Source organism: Rhincodon typus, chromosome 1, assembly GCF_021869965.1.
Source record: "Rhincodon typus isolate 14 chromosome 1, sRhiTyp1.1, whole genome shotgun sequence".
NCBI lineage: Eukaryota > Metazoa > Chordata > Chondrichthyes > Orectolobiformes > Rhincodontidae > Rhincodon > Rhincodon typus.
The window spans coordinates 7,791,693-7,805,283 of record NC_063332.1 but is presented as its reverse complement, the minus strand read 5'-3'; the positions used below and the strand labels follow the sequence as shown (position 1 = coordinate 7,805,283).

The 13,591-nt window shown below is 41.9% G+C and overlaps 1 protein-coding gene across 1 annotated transcript in view; it reads left to right on the top strand.

The window, feature by feature from the left end:
• Positions 1 to 4,631: 4,631 nt before the first annotated feature.
• Positions 4,632 to 13,591, top strand: part of fgf24 (fibroblast growth factor 24) — a 100,559-nt gene continuing 91,599 nt past the window's right edge. Inside the window, exons 1-2 of the mRNA XM_048600337.1 lie at positions 4,632 to 5,368; positions 5,511 to 5,547. Coding sequence (XP_048456294.1) covers positions 5,337 to 5,368; positions 5,511 to 5,547 — 69 coding nt within the window. The 5' untranslated portion in view covers positions 4,632 to 5,336. The remainder of the gene's footprint in view (positions 5,369 to 5,510; positions 5,548 to 13,591) is intronic.

Here is a 13,591-nt window from a genome sequence, read left to right as displayed (position 1 = left end):
TGTTGTCTCAAATGGGACTAGATCAGTTTAGGAAACTTGGTCGACATGGATGCATTGGGCTGAAGGGTCTGTTCCTGTGCTGTATGCCTTTATGACTCTATCCCAATTTGGGGAAGCTTTTATTTTACAAAAGCAGATTCAATAGAAGTCACAAAATTACAGAAACATATTGCACAGTAGGTGGGTTAATCATTCAATGTCCTCTTGAATGCCTCAACTGAACCTGCCTTCTCCACACATCCAGGCAATAGTTTTCAGACTTGAAGCACTCATTTTGTGAAAACATTTCATCTCCATCACAGTCACTTCTTTTGTAAAACACTTTAAATTTTTCCCTTCTGATTCCTACTCCTTTGACAAGCTTCAATCTATCCTCATAACTGAAATTTCTCATCCCTGCAACCATTCTTGCAGATCACTTCTACACTTCTCCAAAGTGCTCACATCTTTCCTATAAAGTGATGCCCAGAACTGTACACAGTAATCCAGCTGAGTTCTCGCAAGTGTCCTATACAAATTGAACATCACTTCACGAACAAGAACAAAGTTGCTGGAAAAGCTCAGCAGGTCTGGCAGCATCAGTGAAGGAAAACACAGTGTTAATGCTTCGGGTCCGGTGGCCCTTCCTCAGAACATCACTTCCATGCTGTTGCATTTTCTGTACATATACACCCAGGTCCCTTTGCTCCTAAGCCCTCTTTAGAATTGAACCAATTATTTTTAACAGCCTTTCCATATTCTTCCCATTAAAATGTATCACCTCTTACTTCTCTGTATTGAACAATATCTGAGACCAATCCACCTATTCCATCTGCCTCTGTCTTTTTGAAGTTCTGCACTGTCCTTTTCATAGTTTACAATGAATTTTATGCCATGTGTGAACTTTGTCCCCTGCAGACCAAGATCTATATCATTAATATATATCAGGGAAATATATACTATCAGACTGTTCAATTGTTATCAGACTGTTGAATGGACTCTAGCCTCAAATAATGTAACCTGTATGCCTCTGAGCCTTTTTGATCTGTACATGCTTTGCTTGCTGTGGTCTGCAGGTACAGCTCGTAAACAAAGCTTTTTACTGTATTTCAGTATGCATGACAATAGAAATCAGTCAATCGAAAAACAAGTCATAGAGTTGTAGAGATGTAAAGCACGTAAACAGGCCCTTCATTCCAACTTGTCCATGCTGACCAGATATACTGAACTAATCTAGTCCCATTTGCCAGCATTTGGTCCATATCCCCCTAAACACATCTTATTCATATACCCATCCAGATGCCCTTTGAATGTTGTAATTGTACCAGCCTCCACCACTTCCTCTGGCAGCCCATTCCATACATACACCACTCTCTGCATGAAAAAGTTGCTCCTCAAGTCCCCCTGAGGAGGTCCACTACAAAGTTTAGTAATTTTGAAAAAGGAACTGGATAAATACTTGAATAGGAAAAGAAAATTAAGGGGATAGCAGGCAGGAAAATTGGAGCCAGACTGTGAAATCCTGAAGATTAGACTCCAAAGTTAACACTTTCTCTTGCCATACATGTTGCCAGATATGCTGAGTTTCTCCAGCACCCTCTGTTTTTAATAGGATAGCTCTGCTACCAGGATGGGTTGAACGTCGTCCTGCATCATTCTGTAATCAGCATTTAGAGAACTGGCGGAGGGTGATAAGCTGAACAATCTCTCTCTGCACTATGTGATACTATGCCAAGGCAGGTAACGATGGGGCAAATGGCCTTTTCTTCTGCGCGGTAGATCTCAATGACCCTGGGACTACAAGCGTGGAGGCAAGCCTCAGGGGTGATTTTGAAGAGAATTTGATAACACAAGTGAGCAGTCAATTTAAATGAAGCAAATGTCTTATCTGATATGTAATTGACTTGCGACAGACACACACTCCCTTGCAACCACAAGTTTAATTCAATTACTTTCCATGCAAATCACTCCAGCGTTTAGACATTTTTTGCACGGCAAACACCTATTACCAGTCTGATTGTATCATCCGAATATTTGTACAGAAGGCGAGTTATCTCAGTCTATAGCAGCATGTCTGTGTAAATGACTGGCAATAGGGCAAGAGTAGAGCGTCGATGGGAGACAAAGGTGTTGGAATTATGAGGAGGGCTCGTTGCAAATGGGGCACTGATTAAACACTGTTTGTTTCAGAGCAAATGTTGTAATCTCTCGCTAAATGGTAAAACAAACAAAGCCCATCTCGTTGCAGTCTACATTACAAAGCCGAGAAGAGAGGACTGCGTTAAGTAGATGGCATTGAGTATTATCTGCTAATTTCAGCATCGTCGGCGGAGGCCAGTACACAAACAGCCGAGCCCCCGTCTGATTTTCTTAAAGGGATAGCTCACACACTGTCAACTTGTGCAACAGCTAAGGGGAAGGGGATAGAATGAGCCAAAATCATTATTATTTGCTTTAAAAAATAGGCAAAATTCGAATGGAATCTTGAAAATGGAGAAGATTTTTAAAATTAGGCTTAGTTAGAGATAAAGATGAAAAATTGACTGTTTTGAGAAGTTACTGAGAACGTAACGCATTCCTGTATTTATCTGCAGTTTCAAATCGGTTCTGAATTAATCTAAAACAGAGAGATGGATATAATGCTACCCCAGAATTGGCTACCCTAGGCAATAGCAATTCCAGCTTTACATTCAAACATTTTTTCATTGCAGGTTTAATCTGCATCTTTGGATCTGATTATTATCATTTAATTAAAACGCATACATAGACGTATGGGCACACATCCTGATTTAGAAACAGAAATAGAGAGACACAGATGTACAAATGCACGCAGACACAGGCGCACAGATGCCTATATAAATATGTACAATCACAAACACATAGGTAAATACACAGGGACCGATATATGCATAGGAATATACACGCAGACGTACAAACGGTCACAAACACATGTTCATGTGCCGTGACATACATGGCATATGTGCATATACGCTGGCAGACATAAATGAACACAAAACTGTAAATTGACTGTACACAAACTGGCATTGACACACATACAACGTTTCTGTTTTTCTGTTCAATATTTCCGATTGTACTCTGTCTCACACAAGAGGGAGCTTTGAAACAATTGTAGGTCTCAGAATCTCTACACAAGGTAGTTACATCTGCTTTCTGAAGAGTTAACCCGTGCCTTCTGAAATCGTTTCACATCATCTATCTTCATGTTCAACCCTGCAGTTGTTTATGAATGGGTTCCAGCTTTGAGTTTATGATAAACTTCAGGCACAGTAAATCAGACACAACTAAACTAATTGCATTCCATATTTAATACAAAAAAAGCAAATTACAACATTTAAAAAGCATCAAGAATAGGAAGGGTTTAAAGGGATATGGGCCAAATGTTGGCAAATGGAACTAGGTCAGATTGGAGGAACAAATTACTGCAGATGCTGGAATCTGAACATCCGTGAATGCTGCCTGACCCGCTGTGTTCTCCAGCATTTTTTTGTTTTCAGGGTCAGTTTGGGATGTCTGGTCGGCGAGAATGAGTTGGACCGAAAGGTCTGTTTCCGTACTGTATGACTCTACAACTCTGTGTAATCCGGTTGCTGAGTCACTGAATCTTGGGTTTAGTCTGTGCCGTGTGTTTCAAACAAGATACGATTTGGGATCATAGGCCATCCTTTGTTTTCAGTGTTCTGTTTCACGATTTGTGCTCAGCCTATACTTGGGGGGCATTCACTGGAAGGACGCTACTTTCCTTGACCTAAAGAACTAATTAATTCTCGCTGAGTAGAGAACAAATCAAGGAGTGATCTTTTACTCAGTTGCAATTTTATTTTGGAAAACAGAACTGCACACCTTCCTGAAGATGCTTGCAAATCGCACAAATTGGTCCATCAGAAACACCTTGTGTTAGAAATGTATTAAACTTATGACTATACATTTAAAACGAGAAGAATAAACAATGTTTTAGAATTTGTACGAGAGCCAAATGCGGAGGCTGGGAATCTGAAATTAAGAAAACAGAAGTTGCTGGAGAAACTCAGCAGGGTCTGGCAGCGAGTTGTGCAAAGAGAGGTAGAGTTAGCGTTCCCAGTCGTGTAACCCTTACAGCATTAATTCTGTTTCTTTCTCTCTCACACAGATACGGCCAGACCCACTTGACTTCTCCAGTAATTGTTGCTTTTGTTTCAGGTTTCTAACATCCGCATTTCTTTGTTTTATTCTATTGTTTTTATTTGTTAGTTTTGAAATAACTTTGCCAAGAGGATATAAATATAATCTTAAAAGTCTTAAAAACACACACAACTCACGTAAGACTTTAACGTCCAAAAGTTGTATACAAACAACATGCACACGAAGAAAAAGACAAAGACACACAAGAAAATTTGCCTAAATGCTTTTGAATCTACTGCCGGGCTGATCTTTCGAGTTCTGCCCCTTTTTTTTAAAAGAAGAAGAAAATATCCTGGTAAGTTTACTGTCTGTGATAGGGCTTATCGAAGGCACAAATCAAAACACAAGTGGAGTTACCTCCCCTCCGACAAATGGGTTAATGGGTTTCTCCCAGCCTCGCACGCTGAGACAGTTTCTGTGAACGTCTGTGTATTTATTAGTTGCCAGGTTCCTTCCCAGGTTCGGATGCTATTTTGAAGCCCGCGGTCTGGACAGTGAAGTTGGCTGAGTCAAGGAAAAGGAAGATTTAAGAGAGAGAGAGAGAGAGAAAAGCAACGCGCGCACACATACACGCAAACATATTCCTAGAACATCTAAATGTCAATGTTAGGCCGTCTTAGTCATTTACAGGTTGGTGGCTCCGAACGGTTTAAGGGGTATAGGACTTTGGGCTAGATTGTGGGCTGTTACTGGAGCTAACTCAGGGCAAACCCTTGGACTAGTTAAAGGGAACTCTCTCTCTCTTTTACACACACACACACAGACAGACACACGCACACACAACATACACAGGTTGGCAATCCATCGCTTCTGTGTGGACAAATATTTACCTATTTGTTTGGATTGCTTATAATTCTCTCCACTTAGCTGCAGTCAGCCTACGATTTTAACTGGGGATTCAGAGAATGCGTGTTTGTGGCTTGAACCTCTGAACAAAGTGGTTTCTCAAAGGGTCTTCTCCGTTTATCACACGCGCCGGTGGGAAAAATAGAGAGAGACAGACGGAGGAGAGAAAACAGTTTCCGAAATTTTGTATTTACGAAAACAAAAGTGGGATTACCTTTTCCACCAGCCGCACCGCACCCCCACCCCCCATCCCCCAGGGCATTCCCCCAATCCAGCTTCTTGAACCTAAAACCTGTTTCTTCCGACTTCCATTCGGAGATTTCACCTCAAAGATGTCTCCTCTGACTTCAAGAGTGTTATACATGTAAGTTTAAACATTTTTACCTGTTTCACCGTGTTGTACAAGATTCACTGAAACAATTTCGTTACCTGAGCTGAATTTCTCTCTAAGGAAATGTTCCACTTACTGAATACATGTTCTGTTTCCCCCCTCTCTGTGCCTGCAGATGCCTGAATTTACTGACTCTGTATTCCCAAGTCCAGGTGAGAGATGGCATTTAATATTTATTCTCTATGTAAGTATGTACATATCCGCATTGTTGCATATGTTAACGCCCTTCCCCACATCCTATTTAAGTTGTTATTTTAAAGCTGCGTAATATTAATCAGGAACTCAGCGCGTTGAAAGGGCATTAGTTATTAATGCAACTGTACTATCGCTTTTAGTAACTTATGAGTGTGATTGTAACCGGCTTTTGTTAAAGCGTATATCAATTCCCGTGGCATTTCGGTTCTGAACTGCTTTGGCAGAATGTTTGAACGTACTGCAGGTACGTTACATTGCTGTGGAGTTGTGCAGACTTTTAAGTTTTCAATCCAGCTTTTCCCGACACGAAATGAAGGTCCCTTTAAAACGAAGGCAGGCTATTTCTGGTGTGAATTTCAGCCGCAGGAGGGATGCATGCGGGTGGACTGCACTCGGATCTGAGACTGCAAGAGGTTGCTGGGGTCGGGAAACAAAAGTGTTGAAAGCGTGCATGGCACTAACACCGCTCAAGACTCGCAGATCACAGACATACAAACTCATACCTAGATGCACAGCCGTGCATATAAATGCCCTAGTGGACTCTCACATTCACACGGCACCAGCACCAAACAGGTGAACACAAACCTCCCACACACAGAGACCAAAAGACAAGCAAAATGTGTAAATGGTACAACACGCACACGCTGTCATATTTACAAACACATTCGAACATATTAAACAAACACACAGACATGACAATAAAGCAAAAATACTGGTTGATGCTGGAAGTTAACAGAAAATGCTGGGGAAAACTCAGCAGGTCTGGCAGTATTGGTGGACGGAGAGTTAGATTTAGAGTCTTTTTTTAGAGTCTTGTATGACTTCTTCAGAATTGACGAGTGATTTCAGACTTCAAACATTGATTCTATTTCTCTCTTCACAAGTTGAATTTCTCCAGCACAATTGTTTTTAATATTTTAGACATAACAAACACAGTCAAAAGCAAACATTTCATGAACTTTGAAGTAGATGCTGCACATCATACTAAACACTGCATACAGATACAGACAGAGGCAGCAGTATAAACATAAATACTAACTCAAACATATTCAATGATTTACATATGGACACTAAGCACACACAGAAACATAATACCATTTACAGAGACAAAGACAGATGTACCAACACATACACAAATGCACACACAAAATACAAACATACAGGCAGGAACATTTGTGAATATGATGCACAGCCATGCAAATCCTTGCTAAAGAAGAAAATATAATCTGAAAATAAATAGAAGCTATCCTGTGGGCAAGTAAGAGTTAAACCATTAGGTGGCTTAGAAAAGAAGGCTCCTTGGTTTCTCACACCCCCAGTGGGCAGAGGTAGAAGCAGAGAGTAATGTTGCTTTTATACATTTCCTGAGTTTGGCTGAATTCTCTTTTATTGATCTTGAATGTTGACCTCGAAAATGTGAGTTGTCAAATGTCACTCATCTTGAGGATTGGAGTAGGATCATGCTTCCCACTGAGTCATTCTGTATGTTACAGCTGAGAGCAGGGTGAACAATGCTGTCTCCCAGCACCCGAACATAAAAGAGATTGGCTCCCAAAACAGGACCAAAAACAAGAGAACTTAATAGTCTCCTTAGAGTTAAATATCCTAAAGTAAGGGGTACTCCACTTAAGACAGTGTTACACAGCACATAGCACAGTACGGCACAGGAATAGGCCCATTGGTCCATTTTATCTGTACTGACCACGATGCCATTCTAAACAAATCCCATCTGCCTGCACATGATCCATATCCCTCTATTCCCTGCCTATTCATAAGTCTGTCTCAATGCCTCCTAAATATTGCTAATGTATCTGCTTCCACCACCTCCCCTGGCAGCATGTTCTACTACCCTCTGTATAAAATAACTGCTCACATATCTCCTTTAAACTTTCCACCTTTTACCTTAAATCTAAGCCCCTAGTATTTGACATCTCCATCCTAGGAGAGAGAGCCCAATTATCCACCCTAACCATGCCTCTCATAATTTTATCTCCTTCCATCAAGGTCACCCCTCAGGTTTTTGGTGTTGAAGATAACTTCTTTCTTTCAGAGGATCTTTAGACTTTGGAACTCTCTTCCCCACATGTGGAGGCAGGGTCAGTGAGTAAATATTTTTAAGGCAGAGTAAGATAAATTCTTGACTAACAAGGGAGTCAAAGGATATTGTGGAGCTGAGGCCACAGTCAGATCAGGAATGATCTTATGGAATGGCAGAGCAGACTTCCGGGGCCGAAACACTGAATCCTGCTTGTAACAAAAGCAGAAATGGCAGGAGAAACTCAGCAGGTCTGACATCATCCGTGGGAAAAAGCAGAGTTAACATTTTGAATCCAGTGACACTTCCGCTGTTTGCATGTTTGTCTGTTCATGAGGTGCTTTGGAAGAGCATTATCAGATGTAAGAGATAATACTTCAGTCAAAGACATAGACTAATGGCTGCTGGTACTGGAAATCTGAAATAAAACCAGACAATGTGAGGCATGCTTACCAGGTCGAACATGGAAAATGAAACAAAGTTAGCATTTCAAATCAATAACCTTTCACCTGATCTGGAAAATCCATTTTCTGACTGGTGAAAGGCCCTCAACCTGAATTATTAACTCAACCTTGTTACACAGGTAAATTTTAAATAGTGTGTGTTACAGGAAGGCAGGGAGATATTGAGACAGAAATGTGCAAGGTGTGATGTGCATTTTGCTTCATGGGACATGGACTTTGCTGGCTATGCCAGCATTGATTGCCCAGTCCCAAATGCTATAAGTATAATGTTGGTGAGCTGTCCTCTTGAACCATTGCAGTCTAAGGGTGTGTGTGTGTGTGTGTGTGTGTGTGGTGCTGGTGCGATGTTGCAGGTACACTCCCAATGCAGTTAGGGAGGAATTTGGACCCAGCAAAAGTGAATGAACGGTGATACAGTTCCACATCATAGAACCCCTACAGTGTGGAAACAGGCCTTTTGGCCCAACAAGCCCACACCAACCCTCAGAGCATCCCACTCAGACCCATCCCCTATAGCCCACCTAATCTGCACATCCCTGAACACTACATGCAATTTAGCATGGCCAATCCACCTACCCTGCATAGGCAATCCAGGCAATCATTTTGTTGGGATTACAGTACAGGCCTCTTAACAGTCAAAGGAAGGTAAAGGAACAGATATGTATTTGATTTGATTTATTATTGTCACAGTGAAAAGTATTGTTAACCAGACAAATCGTACCTTATATAAGTACATCAGGGTAATAGAGCAGAATGCAGAATATAGTGTTACAGCTACAGAGAAGGTGCAGAAAAAGATTAACTCTAATATATGAGAGGTCCATTCATAAGTCTGATAACAGCGGGGTAGAAGCTGTTGGTATGTGTTTTCAAACTTTCGTATTTTCTGCCCAATTGAAAAAGGTGGAAGAGAGTATAACTGGGGTGGGAGGGGTCTTTGTTGGCTTTCCCGAGACAGTAGGAAGTGTAGACGGAGTCAATGGATGAAAGGCTGGTTTTCGTGATGGACTGGGCTGTGTTCACAACTCTCTGTAATTTCTTGTGGTCTTGGACAGAGCAGTTGCCGTACCAAGCTGTGATGCATCCAGATAGGATGCTTTCTATGGTGCATCTATAAATCATAGAGAGGTGTGAGAGGATCAGAGTTATAGTTGTAAGGAATTTCAACTTTACTAACATAAACTGGGATTGCCTTAGTGTGAAAGGAATAGATGGGGTGAAAATTATATCAGGCATCCAGGAGAGCTTAGTGTGCAAGTATGAAGATAGTCATTCTCAAAATGGGGCAGTGTGAGATTTAATCCAAGGGAATGAAGCCAGTCAAGTGGTTGCAGTTTCAGTGGGTGAGCATTTTGGGGATTGTGAGATTAACTCTGTAAGTTCCAAAGTCATTATGGAAAGGGATATGATAGTGCAGAAGTTAAGTGTCTAATTTGGGGGAAGGTCAATTTCAATATCATTAGACAGGATTTGGCAAACATAGACTGGGAGCAGTTGCTTGCAGGTAGGTCTACATTTGGAAAGTGAGAGTCTCTTAAACGTAACATTGTGAAAGTTCAGTTCCTGCCTGTTCCTCTAAGAGTGAAGGACAAGGACAGCATGTCCATGAAACCTGGATGTGATGTAGGGCAGTTTGACATAATATTGGTTAGGTGCTAGCTGACTTTTCTATGAGGAGGCTGGTTGGGCTAGGTTGGAGGATACTGCAAGAAGTATACATCTCATTAAATTCACTTTCATTCTCACAGGTGCAAAATTCGTTCAGTGATAGGAAACAGAAGGTAATAGTGGGTTTTCTTTTGGGGTTGGAGAAAGGTTTATAGTGGTGTTCTTTAGAGGTCAGTATTCACACCCTTGCTTTGCCTGATGTAAGTAGATGATCTGGTTCTTAGTGTGCAGGGCACAATTTCAAAGTTTTTAGATAACACAGAAATTTGGAGCATTGCAAGCTGTGTAGATGTGACTGAGTGGCTTAGTGGTTACCACTGCTGCCTCACAACTCCAGGAACCCCGGGTTCAATTCCACTCTTGGGTGTCTGTTTGTGTGGAGTTTGCATATTCTCCCCATCTGCGTGGGTTTCCTCCGGGTGCTCCGGTTTCCTTTCACAGTCCAAAGATGTGCAGGTGGATAAGGCATGGGAATTGTTGTGTTACGGGGGTGGGGGGAGGCTGGTGGGATACTGTTCAGAGGGTTGTTGTGGACTGCTTCCACAGTGTAGGGATTCTATAAACTCCAAAAGGACGTTGACAGGTCAGTGGAGTGGGAAGACTTACAGGTGACAGATGAACTGAAGTTCAGTGTGGAGAAATGTGAGATGATGCACTTTGGTACAAAAGGCATGGAGAGACAGTACACAATAAATGTTGCTATTCTAAATGGTACTAAAGAGCATAGAAATGGGGTGTATATGTAAATTAATCGTTTAGGCAGAGAGAGCTGTTATTAAAGCATTAAAGTATGAGGGTTTCCTGATTTGGGGCATAAGTACAAGAATAGGGAGGTTATATTGAACTTATACAAGGAAATTCTTAGATCTCAAGTGGATTACTGAGTACAAATCTAGGCACCAAAGTATAGGAAGGATGTGATCACATTGGACAGAGTACAGAGAGGTTTACAAGAATGGTTCCAGGTATGAGACACTTCAGTGATGAGGAAATTATTAGAGAAGTTGAGATTGTTTTTCTTGGAGAGAAAAAGATGAAGAAATTATTTGATAAAAGTTTTTAAAATCTTAAGAGACATGGACATAGGGGGAGAAACTATTCTGTCTTGTACAAGGATCAACAAACCAAGGCATGCAAGTTTAAAGTGTCTTGCAAAAATAGCAAATGTGAGGTGCAGCAAAGTTGCTTTTTACACAATGGGTATTTAGAGTTTGAAATGTAGTGGTGATAGGTTCAGTTGAGGCATTCAGGAGGGGCATTGGATGATTATTTAAACAGAAACAATGTCCAGGGTTACAGGGAAAAGTCATCAAGTCAAAACGCTCAGAGAGCTGGTTTAAGCACAATGGGCCGAATATACTCCTTCTGCACTGTAACAATTCTGTGATATGAATCTGCTGAGGAACTGAGTTCCAGATTTCCACTCCCCTTCATGTGAAAATATGCTTCCTGACATAATCCACGAATGATCCTTAGGAGGGTGCACCTAAACTGTCTACAGCTTCAATTTGCCCTAGAATTATGGTATGGCTTTTCAGGCAGCAGTGGGACAACACCATATGGTGCTTGTAACAAGGCAGTCACAAGAAAAGTTGCAGAGAGAGCAACATCCGGATCAATATACACTCTCATCGACCTAACTAAAGCTTTTGACAGCAACAGTTGATCCATTCTACAGTGGTTCCTCTGGCAGCTTATCCCATACATGCATATCCTCTGCATGGAAAATGTTGCTCCTTAGATCCCTTTTATTTCTTTCCCCTCTCACCTTAAACCTATGACCTCTGGTTTTGGATTACCCCACCCCAGGGAAAAGACCTTGGCTATTTACCCTATCCATGCCCCTCATCATTTTATAAACCTCTATAAGGTGACCCCCCCTCAACCTCTGACATTGCAGGGAAAATAGCTGCAGCCTATTCAACTTCTCCATATAGCACAAACCCTCCAGCCCTTTTAACAGCATCTTTTCTGTAGCATGGAGACCAGAATTGAATGCAATATTCCAAAAGTGGCCTAACCAATGTTCTGAACAGCCACAAAATAACATGCCAACTCCTATACTCAATGCTCTGACCAATAAAGGCAAGTGCACCAAATGCCTTCTTCACCATCCTGACTATCTGCGACTCCACTTCCAAGGAACTATGCACCTGTACCCAAGGTCTCTTTGTTCAGCAACACTCTCCAGGGCCCTACCATCATCTGTATGAGTCCTGCCCTGGTTTGCCTTACCAAAATGCAACACCTCACATTTATCTAAATAAAACTCCAGCTGCCTCTCCTTGGTCCATTGTGTCATGGTCCCATTGTATTCGAAGGTAACCTTCCACAGGCTCTGCACTCCCTGGGTGAAGACCTCATCTCAGTCTTAAATGGCCTATCCCGTATCCTTAGACTGTGAGCCTGGTGCTGGAGTCCCCATCAGGAACATCCTTCCCATATTCACCCTGACATTTACCAGCTTATTTGTTTATTTAGTCATGGGACATGGGTGTCGTTGGCTGGGCTGGCATTTATTGCTTGAGAGGAGGAGGAATTTCTTCACTCAGAGGGTGGTGAATCTTTGAAATTCTCTACTCCAGGGTGTGATGGAGAATCAGTCATTGAGTATATTCAAAAATGGCTAATAGATTTCTAGGTATTAGAAGTGTCATGGAATACAGGAGGAGTGCAGCTAAATGGTGTTGAAATGGAAGATCAGCTGTGATCTAATGGTAAAGTGGGCTCAAAGGGTCAAATAGCCTACTCCTGCCTCTATTCATTACGTCCGTGTGTGTTAATGATCAGCTAATCTGTTTTTAATGATGCGTGTTGAGGGGTAGCCTCTATTAGCTTGGACACCCACGTTATCTACCTTGCTGTTCTATGAATGGTACATCCACCTCAATGGGCATCTCAGAATAATATCTCAGTTGCAAAAATGGCACCTTGAACAATGCGGTGCTGTTTTGGGATTGACCAACAGTGTCCTCCTGCAATCTGTGCTCAACTCTGCAGAGTGAGATTTCAACTCATATTTGTCAAATACAGGGTAAAGGTTGATAGTTCTGAGTATTTCTGAACAATGTAAACAGCAATAGTCCAATCCCTGCAAAAATACACGAAATCCCACTCTATTCATGGTGACTACGAATTTCAGTTGTAGCATTTTCAATCCTTCTCGGAAACCTCATACAGTCTACTTTCTAAATTTCATGGATCCAAAAGCCCAGTTGCAATCTAAATGTATCATATCACAGAGAGAAGGCTCAGCCTTTACTGTATCTCTGCTCCCTGCCACTATCCCAGTCCAATATTAGTGGAATGCAGAGATTTTACCAAGTTACAGTGCTGCAGGAGTTTACAAATACAGGAAAGGGCGAGGCCGTGGAGGAATTTGAAAACAAGCATGAGAATCTAAAATTTCAGGCATTGCTGGACCATGAGCGAAAATGACGTCAGTAGTGATACTTCCAGTAATGCAGACCATAGAGTTACACACAATCACTGGCAGTGTGAGGGATCTGGATTAACATTAGTAAGAGACACATTCTGTAACACAGGGTGCTGGGGGGAGACGGGTTACTGAGTGACAACGTGACAGAGCTAGATTAACATCATTGGAGATACAGTCAGTACCACATGTTGTTCCGGGGAGGGGGGGAGGGGTTACTGAGTTACAGTGTGAGGGAGCTGGATTAACATCAGTACAGATACAGTCAGTAACACAGGGCGCTGGGGGAAAGGGGTTACTGCGAGACAGTGTGAGGGAGCTGGATTAACATCAGTACAGATACAGTCAGTGACACAGTGTTCTGGGGGAGAGGGGTTACTGAGTGACAGTGTGAGGGA